Source organism: Silene latifolia, chromosome 3 (assembly GCF_048544455.1).
Source record: "Silene latifolia isolate original U9 population chromosome 3, ASM4854445v1, whole genome shotgun sequence".
In the NCBI taxonomy this organism is placed as follows: domain Eukaryota; kingdom Viridiplantae; phylum Streptophyta; class Magnoliopsida; order Caryophyllales; family Caryophyllaceae; genus Silene; species Silene latifolia.
Window position 1 is genome coordinate 72,416,714 of NC_133528.1, and position 24,431 is coordinate 72,441,144.

At 38.7% G+C, this 24,431-nt stretch overlaps 2 protein-coding genes and 2 non-coding genes across 4 annotated transcripts; 2 read left to right on the forward strand and 2 right to left on the reverse strand.

Moving 5' to 3' along the window:
* The first annotated feature begins 11,451 nt into the window (after nt 1-11,451).
* LOC141650696 (small nucleolar RNA R71) lies at nt 11,452-11,558 on the forward strand. Its single transcript, XR_012546714.1, has one exon. It is a non-coding gene; the product is annotated as a small nucleolar RNA R71 (small nucleolar RNA).
* A 5,853-nt stretch (nt 11,559-17,411) lies between these two features.
* On the reverse strand, nt 17,412-18,266 carry LOC141649205 (uncharacterized). Its single transcript, XM_074457900.1, has 2 exons — nt 18,121-18,266; nt 17,412-18,009 (listed from the first exon to the last, which is right to left on the reverse strand). Exons 1-2 carry the CDS (start codon nt 18,264-18,266, stop codon nt 17,412-17,414), a joined length of 744 nt encoding a protein of 247 aa, XP_074314001.1.
* Nucleotides 18,267-21,306: 3,040 nt separating this feature from the next.
* Nucleotides 21,307-21,413, reverse strand: LOC141650280 (small nucleolar RNA R71). Its single transcript, XR_012546322.1, has one exon. It is a non-coding gene; the product is annotated as a small nucleolar RNA R71 (small nucleolar RNA).
* A 1,673-nt stretch (nt 21,414-23,086) lies between these two features.
* LOC141649206 (uncharacterized) lies at nt 23,087-23,628 on the forward strand. Its single transcript, XM_074457901.1, has 2 exons — nt 23,087-23,350; nt 23,476-23,628. The coding sequence occupies exons 1-2, from the start codon at nt 23,087-23,089 to the stop codon at nt 23,626-23,628; spliced, it is 417 nt and encodes a 138-aa protein (XP_074314002.1).
* The last annotated feature ends 803 nt before the right edge of the window (nt 23,629-24,431 follow it).

Sequence of the window (24,431 nt, forward strand, 5' to 3'; positions counted from 1 at the left end):
CGTATAAAGGACAAGTTAGGGACCGTTCCCTTCCATAGTTCATATGGAGTCTTGTCAATGACTTTAGACGGACTTGATTAAGTATTAGAGCGGCCGACAAAGAGCATAACCCCATAATGAATCGGGTAAAACCGTGTGACTCATCATGGATCGAACCATATCAAGTAGTGTTCGATTTCTCCGTTCGGACACACCATTGGTGAGGTGTTCCGGTGGAGTTAAGCGTAGGGCGATCCCACGAGTCTTTAAGGTGTTGATCAAACTCGTGAGAAAGATACTCGCCACCACGATCTGAACGTAGTGTTTTTATCTTTCTACCAAGTAGGTTTTGTACCCTATTTTGGTATTCTTTGAATTTCTCAAAGGATTCACTTTTGTGCTTCATTAAGTAGACATAGCCATATCTACTTAAATCATCCGTGAAAGTGATGAAATACCTATAGCCTTCTCGTGCGGTGATTGACATAGGACCACATACATCCGTGTGTATGAGCCCTAATAGGTCAGCAGCGCGCATTCCAACACCTTTGAAGGAAATACGAGTCATCTTACCGATGAGACATGATTCACACGTGCCAAATGATTGAAAATCAAAGGCCGAGATAGCGCCATTTTTAATGAGCTGTTTTACGCGTTTCTCATTAATGTGTCCCATACGGCAGTGCCATAGATACGTTTGATCTTTGTCACCAACCTTTAACTTTTTATTCATTACGTGTAATATTTGGTCGTCGATCTAGAACATAAATTCCGTTCATGGAGATCGCCTTGCCATAAATCATATCGTGTAAAGAGAAAATGCAAGCATTATTTTCTATTACAAATGAAAAACCAAGTTTGTCAAGTGCGTAAACCGAAATAATGTTTTTCGAAAGACTAGGAACATAATAGCGAGTCATATAATGACAACTCAAATCCGCTAGGAAGCTGGATCACATATGTCCCCTTTGAGATAGCAGCCACTCTTGCTCCATTCCCAACACGCAGGTCCACCTCACCCTTTACGAGGGGTTCGATGTTTTGAGCCCCCGCACATGATTATGAGATGAGAACCACAACAAGTATCAAGTACCCAAGTTCCGTAACTTGCGTGGTTAATCTCAATCATATGAATAAAAGTAGAAGAGATAGAAGACATACCAACAGGTTTAACACGACCTGCCTTTAAGTCCTCATGATAAACAGGACATGTACGCCTCCAATGCCCAGTCTTGTGGCAATGATGGCACTCCATGTTTTCATTCTTGCTCTTTGTCGTGCCGGATGAGGTGCTCGACTCACCAGGCCCACTCTTACCTGAACCCGACTTCTTGAACTTCGGTTTACCTCTCGCTAGGTTTGCACGAGCTTTGCCCTTACCTTTCCCTTTGTTGGACACAACGAGAACATCTGTTTCACACTCCCACTTTGAGCTTCATGTCCTTCTCGGTGCATGTACGAGAAGGAGTGCGATTCATGTGGGGTTTTCTTCAAATCATTCATATAGTAATTCGCTCTAAATTGCGAAAAACCATCGTGGAGTGAATGAAGCATGCGGTCGATAACAATGTTCTCGCTAATGTTACAATCAAAGGTCTCGGCTTCTCGACATTCTCAATCATGCTGAGAATGTGTGGGCTAACAAAGTTGGCCCTTCTTTCGAGTCTCGCATCAAAGAAGCGAGTGGTATGCTCATAGGTCACGATTCTCGGTGCTTTCGAGAATTCCTTGGTGAGCGTGGTGAAAATCTTGTTTGCACCATGGGCTATGAAGCGTTTATGCAAATTGGATTCCATTGCAAAAATGAGTACGTTTTTAATCGCACCCGCTTCCATACATAAATCATTAAACTTGGTGATTTCAGCAGCTCTAGCCGTGGGACTGGGTTTCGGGAGGGGCTCTAATAGATATTTGAGCTTCCGTCGGCGGCGGCAGCATTCCGTAATGCCGCCTCCCGGTCTCGAAGTTGGATCCATCATTCTTGATCGAGTAGACCGATTCATCCGATTCATGAAGATCCGAAGCCAGGACTCACGGTCCAATGTGGCACTTGGCATTGGGTTATCAATGAGAACCAGACCATTTGTTATTTTGCGGTTTAAAGAACGTGATCTACACTTTGAAAAAAAAAGGAAAACAAAACGAAATAAGCAACTCATCGAGGTGATTTAAGTCTATTTAAAATTCATTTTAACATGTAGACTCAATGCACTTGCATAATTGATCTCCCTCAAGAATGATACAAGTGATCCCAAGACTCAATTTCGGTAAATTGATAAGCCAACTGTTTAGCTAATTCTTCCGGAAGAACTCTTGGTCGATAGATTTCCGTAAATCCTATCTATAGTCCACCATAGTCACAGGATCGTACGAGTGACCATAGTGTTGAGATAAAATAGGTCAATCGGTTCCAACTTACCCGACGTAGAAGGGGTCATATTATGCCTACCGACGAAGAAGGGACTCATTGGAGTTTGACCTATAAAGACCGTTCTCAATTTTTGTTTATACGAGGAAGATCCCATCAACTAAATTATAATTCATATTAAGTGAACGAATAACTAGCGTTTGCGTGAATGAATTAATTTGGGTGATGGCTTAAAATCGTGTGACATGCGAATGTCATAGAAAACTAACTCGTGACCTCTATATGTGTCAGTTTTCATGCAATAATTAGGTGGTTTGGTTTTTAGGCGGAAAATGATGCATACTATCGTTACAATAAAATAAATAAATGAATGCGATACGTAAATAAAAATTCCTAGTGTGGCCTATCCTAGTAAAAAGAACAAAATACAACTTTGGAATCCACCGTTGGACCCGAAAAGCTTGTCTTGGTGTTCCATCTTTGTCCATGTAGCGGGAGTGAGCATCCGGTCTCCATCTTTAGTCTTCTCAAAAATTACAATTTAAAATTTACAAATATAAACCTATTTACATTCTAAATAAAAAACTGTAATTAAAAGAAATAAAATGGAGATACGAGATCTCAAAATACAACCAAGACCGTGTTCCATTATTACGGTAACACGTTCTACTAAGGCCACACTAAGTTACAACCGTTTGCAAAATAATTAAATACGTAATTAAAAGGCATTCAAAACATTCAAAATATAAACAAGAACGATAAATTAAAATGCATCAACTAAAAAATTAAATTTATTCGTGACATAATTCCGTAATTATGTTAAATTTTTATCCAAACCACCAAAGATAATTAAAATTATATGACAAAACCGCTTTAGTCAAATTAATTTTAATCCGAGATAATCCGTTACAATAAATCGTTTTAAAGTAACTTTATTTTACGTGGGTGAACCGTTTCACTAACAAGCGAGAGCATAAAAAAACGTTTTATGCATTAAAGGGCCGAAAAAAACAGAAATTTTTTTTTTTTTTTTTTTTTTATTATCTTTGAACGTGAACAGATTGCAGAACCCAAATTTTTTTTTTTTTTTTTTTTTTTTTTTTTTTTAAATGCTATAAAAACGAGAGCATCAAAAATCCAAAAAAAAATTTATACGGCTCAAAATCGTGAGCAACTAAAGATCAAAACATAACGGTTTGATAAAACACAATTGCAATTTATTCTAATCCGGATTAAAACAAAATTACAATTGACATGTTCTTCACATATTGTTGTAATTATCGTTTAAAACAACAATCGCAAAGAACAAATCAAAAACAAAACAGAAAATCGTCACAAAACAACCGTAAATCGGACACGGTTCCCAATGCACAAAACAGGCCGTGACATATAGAAATGTCGAGACCAACATGCCACACGGTTTTATCAAAATTTTATACAAAAATTATCGATTTGATAAAAACCAATTGCGATAGCACCTAATCCGTATAGAAATGAAATAGCAATTGATAGATCTTTAACACATTACATTGAATATCGATTACAAAATAATATGCAAAGATCAAATCGACAACAAAAATAAAACATGGCACGAAAATCAAAGCAGCCGTGCAAAAAAAAATGAAAACCGTGAGGGAGAAAAAAAAATTCCAGCCGTGTGGAATTAGCTTCAAAAAAAATAATCGATCCATGTAAACAAGACACGGATCCCAAGGCACAAAAACAACAAAAAAAAACGCAGCAATAAAAATAAATTGCCGAGCCAAAACAGATTGTGCCGTGACTTTTTTTTTAACCAAATTTCATCGTTTCAACAATCGTTTGATGAAAAACACATATAAAAATTTACGTGGCCTCGCTCTGATACCACTTGTAGGGTAATATCCGTATAATACCCTTTAATTATAGGATTATAACGCAAAATTTACATGTGATTATAGTCATAAAACGAAAAACATAATGAAACGATAAAGATATAGAAATAACCTTCGGTCCTAGTGCAAAAGGCAATGAGAGATCAAGTTAGATCTCCTCCTAATCGTTGCACCCAAGATGTCCGAGTAATGCCCTTGTGCTAGAGAGAATCCCCTAATTGCCTTGCAATATCGAGGGGATTGTTTTGTGAGTTTGTGTTGGATGAGAGATCCGGGATTCAGGAGGCACAATTCCCAAAACCCTAATTATTTTAGCAAAATGAATTAGGTTAGAAAAGAGGAGAAGACTCCCCTTTTGTCTATGGGAGCCTCGGCCAAACCGAGTGAGAGGAGCCCAAATGGGCTTTTCATTTTCTCTTCACTTAAACTCGTGGTCCGGTCCATAACTCGCTAAGTGTATATGACGCGGTTTCATTATAAACTGTTATCGGTTATCGGAAATTAAGGCATCAACTAATAATACGGGTTAGTTGAATTATTAATACATGTCCGACAAAACAGTATTGTATAATTATATTCAATATACATTTAATTAAATATAAAACGCTTATATTCAATTTTACAAATTAATTGCTTAATTCGCCTTAGCCATTTTTATTTAATCCGTATTAAATAAAATATCTCAACATCACATTTTAACTAATTATTAGTCAAATAACTCAGACTAACTGGTTAGTCAAAATTGGCATCTACATGACTGTATTTTCATACCGTCACATCACTCAAACGTATCCTATAGGTGTGACTTTTAGGGACCAGTTGATCACCGCCATCTGTATGACAATAACGTCAAACTTATCTAGCAAGCCAACCGTTATTGATAAACGTGGATCAACTGATTATGATACAAAGTATACCCTTTGATCCTTTTAGAGATTTATAAGTCCTTGCACTAACTGTTAAGGACACCAACCCCAACAGTTATTTAGTTTAGTGATCTTCTACTTCAAACCCCAAATTGTGACACCCCTAGACACCGCTACTTACAATTGAAAATCTCACTTCAATACCCGTCCTTTGGGATCCGACCTTTACTTGCCTCTTTACTAATAGTAGAGTTGTTTGTGAAGTTATAAATATTTTTTTGGTCTAGGTGCTCCTAACGACAAGTACCGAAAACTAAACCTCCAAGTGAGTACGACCAAGAGGCTCGTACCAAATAGGAGTAAGGCCGATTCCTAGGCCATTTCCTCAAGTAGTGAAAGTCCTTGATACAAACAAGAGTAAGTACCATGGTATGGATGACGTCAATCGCTATCCATCCTTAGGCCCAAATAAGAATTAGGACTGTCCAGACGGGACGATTGGTCGAATGGGTTGGGTTGGGCCTAGGAAGGCCGACTAAAACGATCTAGGAAGATCGAGTTATGAAAACCGATAATTGTCTCGTACAAACTATTCCCTAACCTTGTTCAAGTTTCACCCTTTTGGCTACACGTAAGTGTATTATCCCCACCGGAGTCGCCAAACTGTGGACGCGGGCCCACGGGTACGCTTGGGAACAAGCGTTTGCATTTGTTGAGTCGCCACCAATTTATTGTGGAAAATTGTGATCGGTCCGTTTCGTGTTCACAATTGAATAGATGTTGTCGTTGGGTCACGTCCGAATCAAAACACAATTTATAGCTTCACAAACAACTCTACAATTAGTAAAGAGGCAAGTAAAGGTCGGATCCCAAGGGACGGGAATTGAGATGAGATCTCTATTGAAACTAGTGGTGTCTTAGGGGTGTCACAATTTGGGTTAATGTAGAAGGTCACTAACTAAATAGCAATGAAAGTAAATAAGCAAGATGAAATGAAAGGGTTGTAAACAATTGATAAAAAGCAGTAGGGTGTCATGGGGTCATAGGGGAATCATGGGAATTGATGATACAAACATGTTCTCAAATTATAAGCAAGCAATTATTGTTGTGATGGATTGAGTTGGGTTATATCTTACAATCCTAGGAAAGTTTGGGTCCCGGAGCCGAATCGATTAGATTGTACAACACCTACAAGTCGACTTCGTCTTCCCTACTCAATAACATGCATGGTCTAATGAGACTCGAGTTGGTTTATGTCTTACAAGCCTCATTGAAAAGATAGGTGATGGGTAAAAAATGCAAGGATTCATAGGCTCACATTTCATCAAACATAACATGTGCATGATTTGAGATCAAACCAAGCAAGAAAATAAACCATGAAAGCATATTAATTTAAGCATGAATCATTCCCCATGTTGGTTTCCCCTAATTACCCATTAACCCTAGCTAGGTCACTACTCACTCATTATCATGTTGATCATGCTAGCAAGGTTGTCAATCATACCAACAAAAGGAAACATGATGAATAAATGAAAGTAATTAACAATAATTAAAGAGGGATTAAGAGAATTATACCTACTAATGATTCCAATAATAAAGCAAAGAATAAAAGAAGTACTTGATGATTGATTGAGAGGTTTTCAATCTCCCAATAATAACCCAAATAATCTTCAATTACCCAAAATAAAGGATGAACAAAAGAGAGATTAAGGAAATAAAACTTGTATTAGAACTTGATTAATTGTTGATTACAATACTAAAGAGAGATTTGATTGATATTAACTACTCTAAGAATTGATAAGAAGAACATGCTCTTCTAATTAGACTAATGGGGTATTTATAGTGGAAATTAGGTGGATGCATTAGAGTTAACTAAGGGCTAAACTAGTAATTACACTTTTTAGATTGAGCAGGGATGAGCCGGTATTTTTCGAAGGAAGGGCTTCTTTCTTTGTAGCTTGGAGAAGACGAAATTTATTTGCATCTTTGGAATCCGTGCGTATTGGAGTCGGGACGGGCGGATTCGGGGAAGGGGAAGACGGGCGTCTTGGGGAATCGGGCAGTCTTCTCTTTCGCTGTCCGTCCGTGCGTCTTTGAAGGAAGACGCACGGATTGTGCTTGTGGAGGACGGACGGATTGTAGGCAATCCGCTCGGATTGTAGCTCAGCATAGTTTCTTCTTCTTTTCTTCCCTTTTCTTCATAAAATCCTTGGGGATTTCCTCGGGGATGCAAGGATCCTTTCTCAACATTGCTCATCTACCAAAATAAGTACAACGGCCTTCTAATCTTGTCTCTCCTTGATGCTTGGTCATTGAATTCAATCAATTTAGTCTCGTTTTGCCATGAAAATGCAAGATTTGCACTCCTTTCCTACCAAGGGATCAAAATCTCAAAGAATATGCAAAACAAAGAACTAAAGACAATAAATGACCCAAATATGCACTAAAAAGCATGGGAACAAGGCTAATTCGGGGGCTAAATATGCGCTAATTATGGTCACATCAAATATCCCCAAACCGAACCTTTGCTCGTCCCGGGTAAAGAGATGACAAAGACTAGGACCATTATTTAAACTAACCTAATAAGATAGCCGATATGAGACAATTAGCGGGTCTCACTCCGCCCCTTCAACTCACAACAAGATAACCATGAGGTAGGATGCCTTCTTGCAAGGCAAGGTGGGTCTTGCCAAAATGGCGACACATCCAAACATTAAGCACACAAAATCAAATAATGGATGCATCTACAAAAGGAATAGCCACTTCCTCATGAAGTGGCGGAGGCAACCAAGAGAGAACAAATTTAAGAGCATGTAATCCTTCACAAATACTAGTTCAACAAATTACTAAGGCTAAGAGGATGGCACTAAATCACCTCCAAATGGTGTTAAACTAGACTACTTTCGTCCTCAATTTCCAAATGATTTCGTCAAGAGCGATCGGATGGTGTTGGAATGATGATCCCTATGATGCTAGTAGCATATGACATGACAAGTCTCGAATTCTCTACAAAAGTAAAGGTCATGGATCGTCCCAAGCTCGACAAAGTGGCTTGACAAAAGGCTTTTTGGGAATGAAATGCTCAAATCTTTATAAAAAAGGGGTGGATATGACTAGTATTCAAAAATTGACCTCATTCAACTTTCACATTTCAAAAATTTAAGATGGGGCTTGTCCCTTCCGGGCTAGTGTCCTTTGCTTTCGCCAATCGCTTATTAGGCAACCGGTTAACCTCTAGACAATAGCTTTTCGGGGTGATAGTCACTCTGTCTCTGGGCGGCCGAATTCACAACCGTGTGGGGGCCCAATTCAATGGATCCCGCTCCAAAGCACATCGAAGTGGTATGCCTCCATCAAAACAACTAATTCTCAACATTTCAACATTTCATAACATTTGAGGTTTCCTTAGCAATAAATTACTTCCACATAACAAAATTTTCGAAATGAGCACTTCAAACTTATTGATAGAAAAGTATTTTTGGGTTGCCTTACCACAAGGTTAATCAAGGTCACCTAGACAAGTTAACCAAGTCCACATCGCATCACGGGGTTGGATAGGTGACTCACATGCAAACTCTTGACTAGGCTTTGGGTCATGGGTCAAAAGACACTAGTATGACACAATCTAGGGTGTTTTACAACCATTCTAGTAGGCAAAGTCTTAAGTTGAAAAAGTATTTGTAATGGCTTAGTTGCTCTTGTCAAAGTTCTCAATTAGGCACTTTTCAAAACATTTTATCTAAATGCAACTACATGCTATGATGCAACTAATATATACATCCTAATGCAAGTGATTCTATCAACTAATATGACATATAAACTAAATGCAAGTCCTAAGTTCACATTGTTATACCGCATCAATCAAAATAAAGCCACATAGTCATTAACATAGAGAGGAAAAAGGAGATTGGAAAGATCATACCATGCGGTCTTCATGATCCTCATGTCTCGGATGTGGCGTAGTCGATCAATGTGAACAAGGATAGAACAAACACAATATATACAATAATATATACATGACTACACTACAAAAGAAAATAAACATGTTTTTGGTTTTTTCAATTTTCAAATTTTTATGGTTTTTCGAAATTTTTCAATTTTTTAGATTTGTGAATAAAAGTTAAGTTAGAATTCCCCATCCCCACACTAATATGGGCATGGTCCTCAATGGCCAAAATGATGGGAAATTATGCAAACATGATGCATGATTTCTACACTAAATGCAAGCTACACTAATCTACACTACATGATGCATGCTTTTTGTTTATGACGGAGAGGATAATTTAGATTACCTCCCGTTGTGTATGCATTCACTTCCCCAAACCGAGCTAGACACTATTGCTAATGTCCTAAGGATGGGTGTAGTTCATGCACACACTATGCATGCATGAAACTAATTTGTCATTTTGGATTTTGAAAGTGGGAACAATAAAATGAGAACACCTCAATGGTACCGAGGTGTGAGTCCTCTATGGTGCTAGGACTACTCCAACAATGATCAAGAAAAATAATTAAAACAAAGAGAGAAATAGACAAACCTTGAGAGGGTAGGAGCCTCTAAAGCTTGCTAATCTTCCATCATATCATCACTATCTTCATCATCCTCATTAGAAGTGGTCTTATCACCACTTTCTCCTTCACTTTCTTCTTCACCTTGCTCATCATCCTCTTCTCCTTCTTCACTAGCTTCTTCATCAATGTTATCATCAACCTCTTCATTACCAACAACCTCATTATCACCCGAAACAACCCTAGATGCACTCGGAAATAGGACTTCCTTATCCGCCCAACTAGGCAAAAGACATGATGGGTCAAGTAGTCCTTGCCTAGCTAAGTGTAAGAGGGGTGGATATTGAGCTAAGTAAGTATTTTTCCGATCCTCAAAGGCTTGCTTGTGCATTGCTTGCATGAAAAGAGTCAAATAATCATTTCTTGCTTCAACACATTCCGGCTTGAACTCTTGGTACTCGAAAGGGTAGGGTGGTGTGACAATGGAAGAGGAGGGCACTTCAATTTCACCCTTTTGTTGTTGGATAATATACTCGGCCTCTTTTGAATGGGGAAGTAGATAGTTGGTCCAGTGGACACTCAATCGACAAATCTTTGAAGGCAAAGTGAAAGAACTAGCCTCACTAGTGAGCCATCCATACTTGGTGTCAAGAGGATTATGGGCAACCCACTTGTACTTGTGTATCATAGTATGCATATCAACGAGATGGCCACCCTCTTTCGCCTCATACTTGTTATCTTTGTTGAAGTTTGGATCGAAGTATTTAGCTAGGATAGTGACCAGGCCTCCATTCACAATAACGGTAGTGCCTTTCTTCCCACAATCAATATTTAACCATCTATCCACCAAGAGCCTTAGAAAGTTAAAAGGCTTGGTGAATTCCCTACCAACGTTCAAAGCCGACTCAAGAAGAACAAAATCGAGTTTGGTGAAATGGTTGGTGTCTTTTCTTGCATTGATGGTGTTCCCTACGACCTTGTGCCATACTCTTATGCCCGGATGGTGGACTAAAAGAGCACGACTCGCATGAAAGTCCTCAAATTTCCTTCCGGAAATCGCCTCCCAAAGAGGGTCGGGGTCATATTTGCCAACATTCTTAAAATAACTCGGAGAATCACTAAAACCCAAAGCTTCACCTATTTCCGCAAAGGAGATGCGCCTACTAACATTAGCTAGGCGAAACTCGATGGTCTCCATAGTCTCAACCTTCTTAACTTTCAAAGAACTCAAAAATTCTAAGGTAAGGGAGGGGTATGTCAATTCTTTTGATTCAAACAATTTCTCCAACCCCATGGCTTTGAAAAAGGCTCTAGTTTGCTCAAGGACACCCAATTTTTCTAAGGTATCTTCACAAATAAACTTGGTGGATAGAAATGATTTCCTAGCAAACTTGGCAAAAGTGTCCCTATGGGATTAGGAAATGAAAATTATCTCCGGATAGTTCGAAAGTTGAGCAATTTCCGGAGTAGAGGATGTTGTTGCTTCCATAGGAGGTTGTTGTTGTTGTTGCACTTCCAAGTTTGGGTTTGCTACCACCATAGCCAATACTTTCTTTGCTTGAAGAGTCTTTTGTCTTGATGAGAGTGCCTTTGCCTTGGGTGCCTTTGCCTTTGTTGCCTTTGTTGCTCCCTTAGTCCTTGCCATTGAGTAACGGAGTCCACTTCATGCTTTCCTCCTCTAGTAGCCTTGCGAGGCCAATTATATTGTGAGTTATGGACCGCCATTTCCTCAATCTTGTTCCATGTTTGATTGTCATCAACTTCGGTGAACATTCCATTTGATCCCATGTTGAGAATGTTCCTTTAATCTTCATATAGACCGTTCCAAAATTGTTGTACCAAGAACCACTCGCTAAGTCCATGGTGAGGATATGAGCGACAAATTCCCTTGAACCGCTCCCAAGCTTCATACAAAGATTCTTCATCCCTTTGCTTAAAACCCGTAATTTGAGCTCTTAGCATGTTAGTATTTTCCGGTGGGTAGAACTTTTTGTAGAAAGCTAGAGCCAACTTCTTCCAAGAATCAATTCCGAGAGTGGCCTTATCAAGGCCCTTCAACCATTGTTTCGCGGTGCCGATTAGAGAAAAAGGAAATAAGACCCATCGAATTTGGTCTTGAGTCACACCAGTTTGAGAAATCGCATCACAATAGTCACAAAAGGTTTCCATATGAGAATGAGGGTCTTCACTAGGCATCCCCCCAAATTGGCTCCTTTCGACTAATTGGATAAAGGCGGATTTGGCAATAAAATTTCCGGTCAAATGTTGTGGTGTGGGAGTACCATTGGGTAGGTTCTCCTCGGTGGGTACGGAATGTGATGAAAATTTAGGCATTGCAGGTTGATTTTGTGGGGTATTTTGTGTTGGGTTCTCCTCACCTTCTCTTTCAAAAGGGTTGATGAACTCAATAGTTGGTTGAACAACCTCACTAATACCTCTCAAATTCCTCCTAGCAAATCTCCTATTGTTTGTCAAGGTTCTTTCAATTTCACGATCAAAAGGTAACAAATCACCTTGTGACCTTCTAGACATGCAAAATATCAAACAACTCGAAAACAATTAGAACAAACCTTGAGGAGTTTTACTTCCCCAAGGCAAAGAAATACACAACTACTAACAAAATAAGAAAATCTAAATCAAGTTAACACCGTCCCCGGCAACGGCGCCATTTTTGATCGGTCCATTTCGTGTTCACAATTGAATAGATGTTGTCGTTGGGTCACGTCCGAATCAAAACACAATTTATAGCTTCACAAACAACTCTACAATTAGTAAAGAGGCAAGTAAAGGTCGGATCCCAAGGGACGGGAATTGAGATGAGATCTCTATTGAAACTAGTGGTGTCTTAGGGGTGTCACAATTTGGGTTGATGTAGAAGGTCACTAACTAAATATCAATGAAAGTAAATAAGCAAGATGAAATGAAAGGGTTGTAAACAATTGATAAAAAGCACTAGGGTGTCATGGGGTCATAGGGGAATCATGGGAATTGATCATACAAACATGTTCTCAAATTATAAGCAAGCAATTATTGTTGTGATGGATTGAGTTGGGTTATATCTTACAATCCTAGGAAAGTTTGGGTCCCGGAGCCGAATCGATTAGATTGTACAACACCTACAAGTCGACTTAGTCTTCCCTACTCAACAACATGCATGGTCTAATGAGACTCGAGTTGGTTTATGTCTTACAAGTCTTATTGAAAAGATAGGTGATGGGTAAAAAATGCAAGGATTCATAGGCTCACATTTCATCAAACATAACATGTGCATGAGTTGAGATCAAAACAAGCAAGCAAATAAACCATGAAAGCATATTAATTTAAGCATGAATCATTCCCCATGTTGGTTTCCCCTAATTATCCATTAACCCTAGCTAGGTCACTACTCACTCATTATCATGTTGATCATGCTAGGAAGGTTGTCAATTATACCAACAAAAGGAAACATGATGAATAAATGAAAGAATTAACAATAATTAAAGAGGGATTAAGAGAATTATACCTACTAATGATTCCAATAATAAAGCAAAGAATAAAAGAAGTACTTGATGATTGATTGAGAGGTTGTCAATCTCCCAATAATAACCCAAATAATCTTCAATTACCCAAAATAAAGGATGAACAAAAGAGAGATTAAGGAAATAAAACTTGTATTAGAACTTGATTAATTGTTGATTACAATACTAAAGAGAGATTTGATTGATATTAACTACTCTAAGAATTGATAAGAAGAACATGCTCTTCTAATTAGACTAATGGGGTATTTATAGTGGAAATTAGGTCGATGCATTAGGGTTAACTAAGGGCTAAACTAGTAATTACACTTTTTAGATTGAGCAGGGAGGAGCCGGTATTTTTCGAAGGAAGGGCTTCTTTCTTTGTAGCTTGGAGAAGACGAAATTTCGCTGTACTAGAATCCGTGCGTATTGGAGTCGGGACGGGCGGATTCATGAAGGGGAAGACGGGCGTCTTCAGGGGAATCCTGGCGGATTCTGTTGCTGCTGTCCGTGCGTCTTTGAAGGAAGACGCACGGATTGTGCTTGTGGAGGACGGACGGATTGTAGGCAATCCGCTCGGATTGTAGCTCAGCATAGTTTCTTCTTCTTTTCTTCCCTTTTCTTCATAAAATCCTTGGGGATTTCCTCGAGGATGCAAGGATCCTTTCTCAACATTGCTCATCTACCAAAATATGTACAAAGGCCTTCGAATCATGTCTCTCCTTGATGCTTGGTCATTGAATTCAATCAATTTAGTCTCGTTTTGCCATGAAAATGCAAGATTTGCACTCCTTTCCTACCAAGAGATCAAAATCTCAAAGAATATGCAAAACAAAGAACTAAAGACAATAAATGACCCAAATATGCACTAAAAAGCATGGGAACAAGGCTAATTCGGGGGCAAAATATGCGCTAATTATGGTCACATCAAATTGGAAACCGTTCGAATACCTCGTGCCATGTCAAGACACAAAGTAGTGACATGAACACCAAGAACTCGTTACCCTTAGCATTCTATTTCTAGAATGACTCTCGTGGATGCCAATGAACAGGGATGTTCACAGAGATCTGGAGTAAGGCGTGAGGGTACGTATTAAGAAGCTCTTTTGATCGAACACCTAATCCCGCCCGCCTCGATAGCGGCCTCTACTAATGATTAGGGAAATTATCTATACTCGATATATTGTCAATCTATATGCAGACTATGCAACATCCATTAGATTAATCCTAGCATGTGAGAATTAATACTAAGTCGGTGAACACGTAATTTAACATACAATTGGGTCAAAGTAGGAATTTAAGTTGATTACATGTGAGAGACGTACAAGCAAAAAGAAATACAATAATAAATACAATAAAGAAAGATATACAATAATTACATCGGATTTAATGATTTATGTCGAAAATACATTTAAAACGGATGATTTGAGAAAGAAAGAATAAATAAATAAACGGACAGAAATTAGGGTGATAATACGACTAATAGTTGATTAAATACATAATTAATAATCTAGGTCAAGACAAAACGGGAGTTCAGAGATAGAAATCAACCAGGAATAGGCGCAGCAGAGCTGCGTCCCTTGGAAGAGGCGCAGCAGTTGCTGCGTCCCTTCCTTGGCTCAGTTCTGGCTGTGAAGCCGGAATTGCAAATTGTTAATATTCGTTGGTGATTTTAATGATCGATTATGAATGATTTACTCGGATGAAAGTGATTATCAGATTATTTACATATGATTGGGGTCATAAAAACAATAAAACATGGATAAAACAAATTAGAACGAATATTCACAAGATTAAAAGGTTAATTAATAAATTAATTAGGTTAAACAAATTACTAATGATGAATTAATGATGGATATGATAAATAACAGATGCGAATATATCAAAGATGAATTCCAGAGATTCAATATTAATGAATCGAATCTCTAAAAACCGGATTGACTTTAATGACGAAAACCCACAAATATGAATTATGAGGGATTTAAGTCGGGATTTAAAAGATGAATTAATAATGAATGATGATGAATAATAGGTTAGAATTATCATGCTTAAATTATCATGTTAAAAGAAATAAAGAACAATTGAAAACGAAACAAAACAATCGAATTATCAAAAGACGAAGGAAGAAGAAAGGAAGCAGGAACTGCGGCAGCCTCACGAAGAGGCGCAGCAGGTACTGCGTCCCTTCGAAGAGGCGCAGCAGTTGCTGCGTCCTTTCTCGACCTTTATCTCCTGTTAATCCGTAAAAAGGGTTTATAAATCGGTTTTAAGAAATTTTTCGACATAAATCTTACAATAATGATTACAATAAATAAAGAACAATAAATAAAAGAAGGATTTACATCCCCAGACGTATATGTTTGACGAAACGAGATGAACTAAGTTAACGTTTAGTGATGCTCGACTCGAATGTAGACGAAAGTGCCCTCTAGGAGGAATTAAACAGATTGATTAAAGTTGATTGTTGTGGAGTTGGTCAAATTGGTCGGTCATGCAAATGAGGCTGGTACTCGGAAGGATCCGAGCTTACATGGTCGAATTTTCAAGCACGTAGACGCCAAAAAGTAAGAACGTGGTCTAGAATGCAAAGGGAGAAGAGAAGGGCGGACACTCGTGTGAGAAATATGTGAGACCAAAGGTCTCTATTTATACTAATCACACGGAGGAAATAGGGTTTTCGGAGAAACTTTGGAAGTGAATCTCGAAAAGATATGAAAAGATACGAAAAATACGCAGAAAAGGACTTGGGAAGAGGCGCAGCAGGCACTGCGTCTCTTGGAAGAGGCGCAACACTTGCTGCGTCCTTTCCCAAGTGGTTTCCTCCTGCGAAAGAAAGATTTCCGTGTTTTGGTTATGGAATAACGGATTAATCTTGTTTTCCTTAATATTTTGTGTGAATATTACGGGAAATTCTTTACCAAAGATTAAAAGATTGCAAAATATGGAATAGAAATATCCGGAACATTCCAGAACATTCTGACTCGGTTTTAGAAAATGAAGACGTTTTTTTTTACCCGGACTCCAAATGTACTCTAATTACAGCCAAAACGACCGTATCGGCACGTAGATGACAATTAAGAGGTAGAGACAAGTGTTTGAGCGATCACTTGACGATAAACTTACAAACTGTCATAAATCATTCCGCGTACCAAACATGCGGCCCAATCATCACCGGGTGGTTTGCGGGAGGTGCAGAAATGAGATATCTACAAATTTCATTATCATATCGTCAATGTTCTGTTAAGAACTGCTCAACACTTAGAGTACAAGACTCTAAGTCACTCACCCACGAGTCAAAGTCAAAGAAAAGCGGCGACAAAAATAAAATACCAGTGCCCAATATATATAAACCGCATAAAATCCAGTTCGGCTTGGACGAACCAACAAGTAAAATATTTGATTCACAGTAACCTATCTTCTGCTGCTCATCATTCCTACAACCTACACATCATATTTATTACGTACATGATCAAGCCAGTATCTCTTAATAATCAACTATCTTCCTCTACTCTAATAGGCACCAATAATGTTTCGTGTCTTACCAATCCTTTATTAATTACTCCGTATACCTTAGTATTCCATTCACAAAGCTTCGAATTGGATCCTTTCCTGAAAGTATAAACTAGACAACAACCTACCTCACAAATAATATAATACTAGTATAGAAAACAAAATATTATAACTATCGATAAAAATAATAATACACAATTATTCAGTTTGTAATATATTTCATAGACAATTAGCAAGCAAGTAATTCACATAACCTCGAGCAATAATAATAATATTAGAATCGGTAGAATCGTGTTACCTTACATCGCAAGATCGGATTAAAATCTCTTAAAACCCCCTGAAACTCAACGAAAATAAGTTGAGTCGATGATTGAATCGACTGAAACACACGGCCTAACAAGAGAAATGCTTGAGCAAAAGGGAAATAAAAGGATAAGACATTACGTCTTATTGATTTCGACAAAGAGGAATTACTGCTCAATTTCAATATCATATCGTCAATGTTTTGTTAAGAACTGCTCAACACTTAAAGTACAAGACTCTAAGCTACTCACCCATGAGTCAAAGTCAAAGAAAAGCGACGACAAAAATAAAATACCTCAACCCAAAATATTAACCGCATAAAATCCAGTTCGGCTTGGACGAACGAACAAGCAAAATATTTGATTCAGAGTAACCAATTCTTGCTGCTCATCATTTTTTTTTGCAAAAGATTATCATTTCATTTCAAATTAATGAAAGAAAACTACAATTTGCAAGAGAACTAACCACTAAATAGTACTACAAACAAAACCACCTAGAAAAGTAGCTAGCTATTAAGACTAGCAAGAATCATGTCTTGATCAAATTTAGTAAACAAACGAATAGCTACAAGGAACTTGATCTTGCGTATGATCTCCTCACTGGTTCTCCTTTTCTGTTGAAAGATCCTGTGATTGCGTTCCAACCATAGTTGATGAACCACAACTGCAATGGAAATACAAAACCAGGCCTTCCTCCAACTATCCTTCTTCTGAAGCATAAATCTGATTGACAGTAACTGAGTAAGAGCATAACCAGAGCAGCCAATTTGCATCCAGTTCAGAATACCAGTCAAAACGGAAGAAGAAAAAGAGCAGGAGAAGAACAAGTGAGAATGAGACTCTTCATACCGCTCACAAAGACAGTAGCTGTTAGCAAGCTGAAAACCCCTGCACTGGATGTTATCAACAGTGGCTAAGAAAGACTGAGCTGCCATGGAACAGATAAGATGGTGACTAGGAGAAATACCAGAGCTTCTCAGACCCTTAATCCAGTCCCCAACAGGAGCTGAATCTCTCAGGTATAAGTAAATAATACCTGGCTTTATGGCCAAGCCCTTAGCCCAACAATTTAACAAGAAACTAACCTGCTGAAACCCCCCTGTCCTAGGCAGAAAAAAATCCCTAGCTTTAATAATTCCTTTTAGACTGGAAGAATAGTGATCTCTAGAGGTAATGGACCAGATATCCTAATGTTTAAGGGTATAAGCAGATTGCCATTTAGCCCATAAACCAGTAACAGGAGAGGAGAGATTCCAGACCCATTTCAGCAGAAGGGAGATATTCCATAAACGAACATCCTTCACATTGAAACCACCACTGTCCCAAGGAGATAAAATGTGTTTCCATTTCGTGAAGACCATTTTTCTACCTCCCTCCACACATCGCCAGAAAAAATCCTTGCACAACTTATTTTTTTTTTTTGATAATCTCAACTGGAAGCAAGACACTAGAGCTCCAAAAATTTCCAATACCAAAAACCACTGAATTGATCAATTGAATTCTGCCTGCATAGGAAAGCAATTTAGACGACCATTTATGACATGCATTCTAAACCTTAGTGATCAGTGGATCAAACATAACAATATAGAGTCTGGATGCAGAAAGGGGGATACCCAAATATCTGAAAGGAAAAGAGTCTTCAGAAAAACCACTAGCATTAAGAATTTCTTGCCTAACAACAGAGGACACTCCCCCAAAGTAGATATTAGTTTTGTCTACATTAGCATTTAACTCTTAAATAGCAGCAAAATTAGAGAGGGCATTCTTCATAGTTGTAACAGAAGGGACATCAGCTCTTATAAAAATCATCAAATCATCAACAAAAACTAAGTGAATAAGATTAAGTTTACTGCACTTAGGGTGATAGGAAACATGAGGAGAGGTGCAAAGAACTCTAAGGTGTTGATGCGTGCCAATTTCGTACCATTTTCCCCTTTATTTCCTTGCTTTTTGGCTCATTTAGAGGCGCTCCACAAGCCTTATCTCGCTATTTTGTGCCCGTAATCCCGTACTTTCACTATTTTACTCATCTGTGTAGGAATGAGCCGGAATTGGGTGAAGGAAGCGAGAAAGAAAGAGATTTGAGTCAAAGCAAGCAAGAAGAAATGAGCAAGAAAAGTTGAGAAGAGTTCCCAGCCGGTAGGCCGGCAGCCGGAGTGTAAGAAGAAGAGGAGAAGTCAAGAAGGACTCCCAGCCGGTGGACCACCGGCAGACAGCCGACTGGGACAACCCCAACACTTAGCCAAAAAAGAAATGGAACGAAGTTACAGGGAACACCCAGCCGGACAGGCCACCGGCAGCTGGTCAGCCAGCTGGGAGCACAAGAAGAAGGAAGAAAATTAACCAACTTACAGGGAACTCCCAGCCGGTCAAGCCACCGGCAGCCAGCCTGCCGGCTGGGAGTGCGAGAAGAAGAGGAGATGTCAAGAAGGACTCCGAGCCGGTGGACCACCAGCAGCCGGTCCACCGGCCAAGTACCCTTGATGACATCTTTTCCCTCAATTTCTTACAGAGAACTCCCAGCCGGTCAGACCACCGGCGGCCGGTCCACCGGTTGGGACTTCCTCTCCGCATGTTTACCCGTCCTTGTAATTTCAAACCTAATTTCGGGATACTATATATACCCCTCTTCCCTAATTCATTGACACACTACCCTATATATTTTACAGCAGTCAATATTTATTGAAACTTTGTTAATCAAGCATTAATCTTTTTCCTAATTAAATCTTAATCCTTTAGTTAATTAGTATTATTCTAGTGTTATTCAATAGTTCACATTTTGGTATTGAATTGTAATAGAAGATTTTGAAGAACCTCTTCTCTTATTTAATCCAAGACTCAACCTTTCATTGTGTTGTACAATTTCTCATCTTTTGCTGTCTTAATTTCAATTGTTTACATTTCCATTTCTCTCTTAATTATAGTTATAATTTATATTATGTTTTCCACCATGCTTGTGTTTCACTAATTGTTTATATTTCTTGAATATGATGTGTGAGTTGTGACCCCCTAGGGTTTAGGAGGATCCTAAGTGGAAATTAATGGTATAACTTGGGTAGTTAATAATTGGGTTTAGGGTAGAATTGTTGGCTTACTTATTCATGCATACAAGGTGTTTGTGGAATTGTGTGAGTGAAAGCTCTCACCTTTCTTCATTGTTTGCTTAAATGCTCTATTAATGAAAGTTGTTAGGTGTTTTGATAGCTTGATTAAGTTTAGAATTGATACTTGATGAAAGTTATGTATCTTTATTTAGGGAGACCAATATATTGGACCTCTTAACTAAGTTAACCTCTACCCTTACCCGGTTATTTACCCTTGTTTACCTTTACCCACTTAGGGGAACCCGAATACCCTAGCTTTAATATAAATTGTCTACACCTTAGTTTTGTAATTGCTCTAGTTGCCTAAATTAGTTATTAGACTTCAAATCCTCTATTATTCGACTAAATTAGACCTTGATCAAACTGAATAGAAACCCCCACCATCCTTTTGATCGACCTCGACTTACCAAACTTTACTAGTTAGGTATCGAGCTTTATAAATTCGTTTTGATAGTAGGAAAAAGACGACAATTCTTACTCACCAAATGGCGCCGTTGTCGGGGATGGTGTTAGGTTATATTTAGTTTCTTAAAGGTTCTAGCTTTAGTCTTAGCTCACTTGCTTGTTTCTTTTAGTAGTTGTGTGCTTGATTGTAGAGTGTGTGATTTTGGCCTTTTCCTAGTGTGTAAAAGCACTGGGAGACTAACGGTTTATCGAGTGCATGCCTAGGAGGAACCATCAAGCTTTTCTCTTTAACTCCGACCCCGAGAGGCACTTTCGAACCTTAAGGACAAGGATTATTACAAGAGTTAGGAATTTTTCTCAAGCAACCATAGACAAAGCAAACTCACCCATGCAACCAAACTTTGAGACCACAACCCAACTACAACCAAACAACACAATTAAGACTCCAATAGAAAACCCTTTTCACGACTTCCAAATTCCAACTCCACCTCAATCACCACCCCCTCGTATACCAAACCCACCACCACCAATGGCTTTACGTGACCATAACCACCCAAACCATAATAATTCTTGTAACCCCATCAACTTTAGCACTTTGGCTCCCAACAATTTTGAGATGCACCCCGCCCAAGTTGGGTTGATAGAAAAAGATTTGTTCGGGGGTCATATCGAAGAACATGCTCATGCTCATCTAAGGAAATTCAAAAACAAGGTCGCTATGATGAAAATGAACGGGGTATCCGAAGATACACTGAGTATGATGTTGTTTCCATTCTCTTTAACGGGTAAGGCGGACCGGTGGTTGAATGTTCACCCTCCAGACACATTCACGACATGCGATACCCTAGCCAAGAAATTCTTGGCCAAGTACTACCCATCATCCAAGACCGCCATGCTTCATAACGAGATCCACATTTTCCAACAAGAGGATGGAGAATCCTTGGGTGAGGCATGGGATAGGTATCAAGACCTTATCGCTAGTTGTCCTCACTACAGGATTCCGGAGTGGTATGTCACCTAAACCTTCTTCAAAACCTTGTTGCCAAGAACTAAAGAAATGGTGAATGCCTCCGCGGGTGGGAGATTTGACCATTTGGGTGATGAAGAAGGTACGACACTAATCAAGAAGATGGTGGACTAGGAGGCCAACTACGGCTCAAGAGGAAATGTGCTAAGGAGAAATGGCCGATATCCCGAAGAAACCACTTCTAATGCAAATGCCGAGACAAATGCCAAGCTTGACCTACTCACCAAGTAACTTGAGCAATTGCAAAGAAATCAAGTTCATCAAGCTAACACGTCCCATGGTCCACCCATGGAGGAGGTAATCCAAGTTTCTTGTTGTGGGTTATGTGGAGGAAATGGTCACACTTTTGGCATGTGTGCCAACAATAACTATAATGTGGGGTATGAGGAAAATTTACAAGATGTGAATGCCTTTCAAAGTTATAACCACAATGCGAGGCCACCACGACCACCCTACAATAATCCCAATGTATACAACCCAAACACGAATTTCTATCATCCGGGTTTGAAGAACCACCCAAATTTTAGCTACAAGAGCAGGAATGTTCAAAACCCACAACACCTTCAACAACAAATGCCTAATACAAATCAACCCGGGTTTTCTCAACCTAGAGGTGGATATCTTAACCAAAGAAACAATAAGGGAAATCTAAACCAAAATTTTGGAAACCAACCTCAAGGTTACCAAGATTTTGGAAGTAACCAAAACAATCAAGGGTTCTATCAAGGGAAACAAATTAACCAAGCTGACCAAGGGTTTGGGCAAGGATCAAACTTCAACAATCATGGTCCTAGAGGGAACTATGAAGGGGTACAAAATAACAACAACAATCAAGGTCCCAACACTCGAAATGATTATGGGTTCCCTTTACCAATTGTTAATCAACCTTATCAAGATCCCATGGTTGATACTTCCCAAAGTGAAATCATGAAGATGATGAAGAACATGCAAATGCAGCATAGCCAAGACTTGGCTAATTTCAAGATTGCTAGTCAACTTAAGATTGGCCGCTCATGTTCTTGCTAATCCTCATAGACCACCCGATGGCTTGCTAGCTCAAGGGCAAAGCTCCAAAGATGCTTCTACTAGCCACCAAGCACATGCGATAGTCTTGAGAAGTGGCATAGAGCTTGGATACCCTTACAAGAACCTTGAAATAGAGGTTGATGTGGATCCCAAGAGAAAGAGGATGGAAATGAATGGTGGAATGGAAAGCCCACCGATGACACCATCGACAAGGATGAGTGAAGCAATGAAAGGGAAGAAAGCTTGTGAAAAATATTCAAGTGGAGAAATACAAGTGGAAAAGGAAGTTGATGGTTTAGTTGAGGATCTACCTTATGAGGAAGAAGGGGGTAAAGATGCTACCGAATAAGTGCTCTTGCAACCCGCCACAAAGGTAACAAAGAAACCAAACCCTCCAAAGGTACTCTCCGATTCTCAACTTGGTACCCATATTCCTTACCCCTAAAGAGCAATAAAGAGTAGGGAAAACTTCAAGTATGCCAAGTTTTATGACATGCTTGAGAAACTTGAAATAACCCTACCCTTTACCGAAGTGATTTTGAACATGCCAACTTACACAAAATTTTTAAAAGACATCTTGACTAAGAAAAGAGTCTTGGGTGACCAAGAAATAGTGGCAATGGAAGAAGCATGTAGTACTCATATCCTTAACAAAATGCCCACTAAACTTGGTGACCCGGGAAGCTTTTCAATTCCTTGTGTAGTTGGTGATGTTCCTATATCAAGAGCTCTTTGTGACTTGGGAGCAAGTGTGAGTGTTATTCCTCTCAAAGTTGCAAGGAAAATTGGCATTTATAGTCTTGCTCCTACTACCATGACCCTCCAATTGGAGGATAGGTCCGTCAAGTGCCCTTTGGGGGTGCTTGAAGACATACCCGTCAAGGTTGGAAAGTATTTAATCCCGACCGATTTTGTTGTCCTTGACATCCCGGAGGATAGCCATACCCCATTATCCTAGGTAGGCCATTCTTGGCTACCGGAGTACTTATTGATGTGAGAAATGGGCAGCTAACCTTCCGGATTGAAGGTGACAAATTCGAATTTAATCTTCCAAATTTGATGAAAGGCCCCAAAGTTGAGAAAGCATGTACTATAGTAGTGATTGATGAAATAGTTGAATCGGTGGCTCAGGAAGAGTCGAAGATGGAAGTGTTGGAGTAGTGTCCTCCACAATAAGTGCATTTACATATTAAATCTCGTAAAAGGAATATCAGGGATTTATATTATTTATTTGTCAGCTGTTCATCGTTAATCGGTAATGATTAGCCTACTAGAGTTTGACATTACTGACGTGTGACGGCGGTGATCAGCTGATCCCTTTAGGTCACACCTATAAGATGATGCCCAAATAGAAAAACTAATTACTTGTATGAGATATAAGTAATTAAATCCTTGTATTAATTAACTTTTAATTAAGTCGTGTGAATATATTATTTGATGACGAGTTACGAACTCGGGCCAAGCGGATTTATTATTTAATCATTCGATAATTAATTAATAAATATTAATTGGAATTTAGTAATTAATAGTTAATTAATTAAATTTCTATGACATGTGTATATGTTTTGAGGCAGAGGTAATTAGCTATTTAAATTTACAAGAGGTTGTAAAATTAGCTAATAAGGGTTCCATTGACACATTTTATATTGATAAAATGGTCTAATGATTACACATTTTACAAGAGGTTGTATTATTTAAGTATTAAATAATCAAATTAATATTTAATTATGTAAGATAATTAAATATAAGACTTATAAGCATTTGTGGGACAAATGTCGGAAATCGAAATAGACCGAAAGTAGACAATTTTACCATCCATTATGGGATTTGAATCACCCATGTGACTTAGGCACCAACCCACTACTAACTGTAGTTGAATTGTTTACATTTCTTGGCCTCACTATGCCAAATAAGACATCCAATAACGGTCAAATAATGCAATTACCGTTTTTAAATAGAAACAC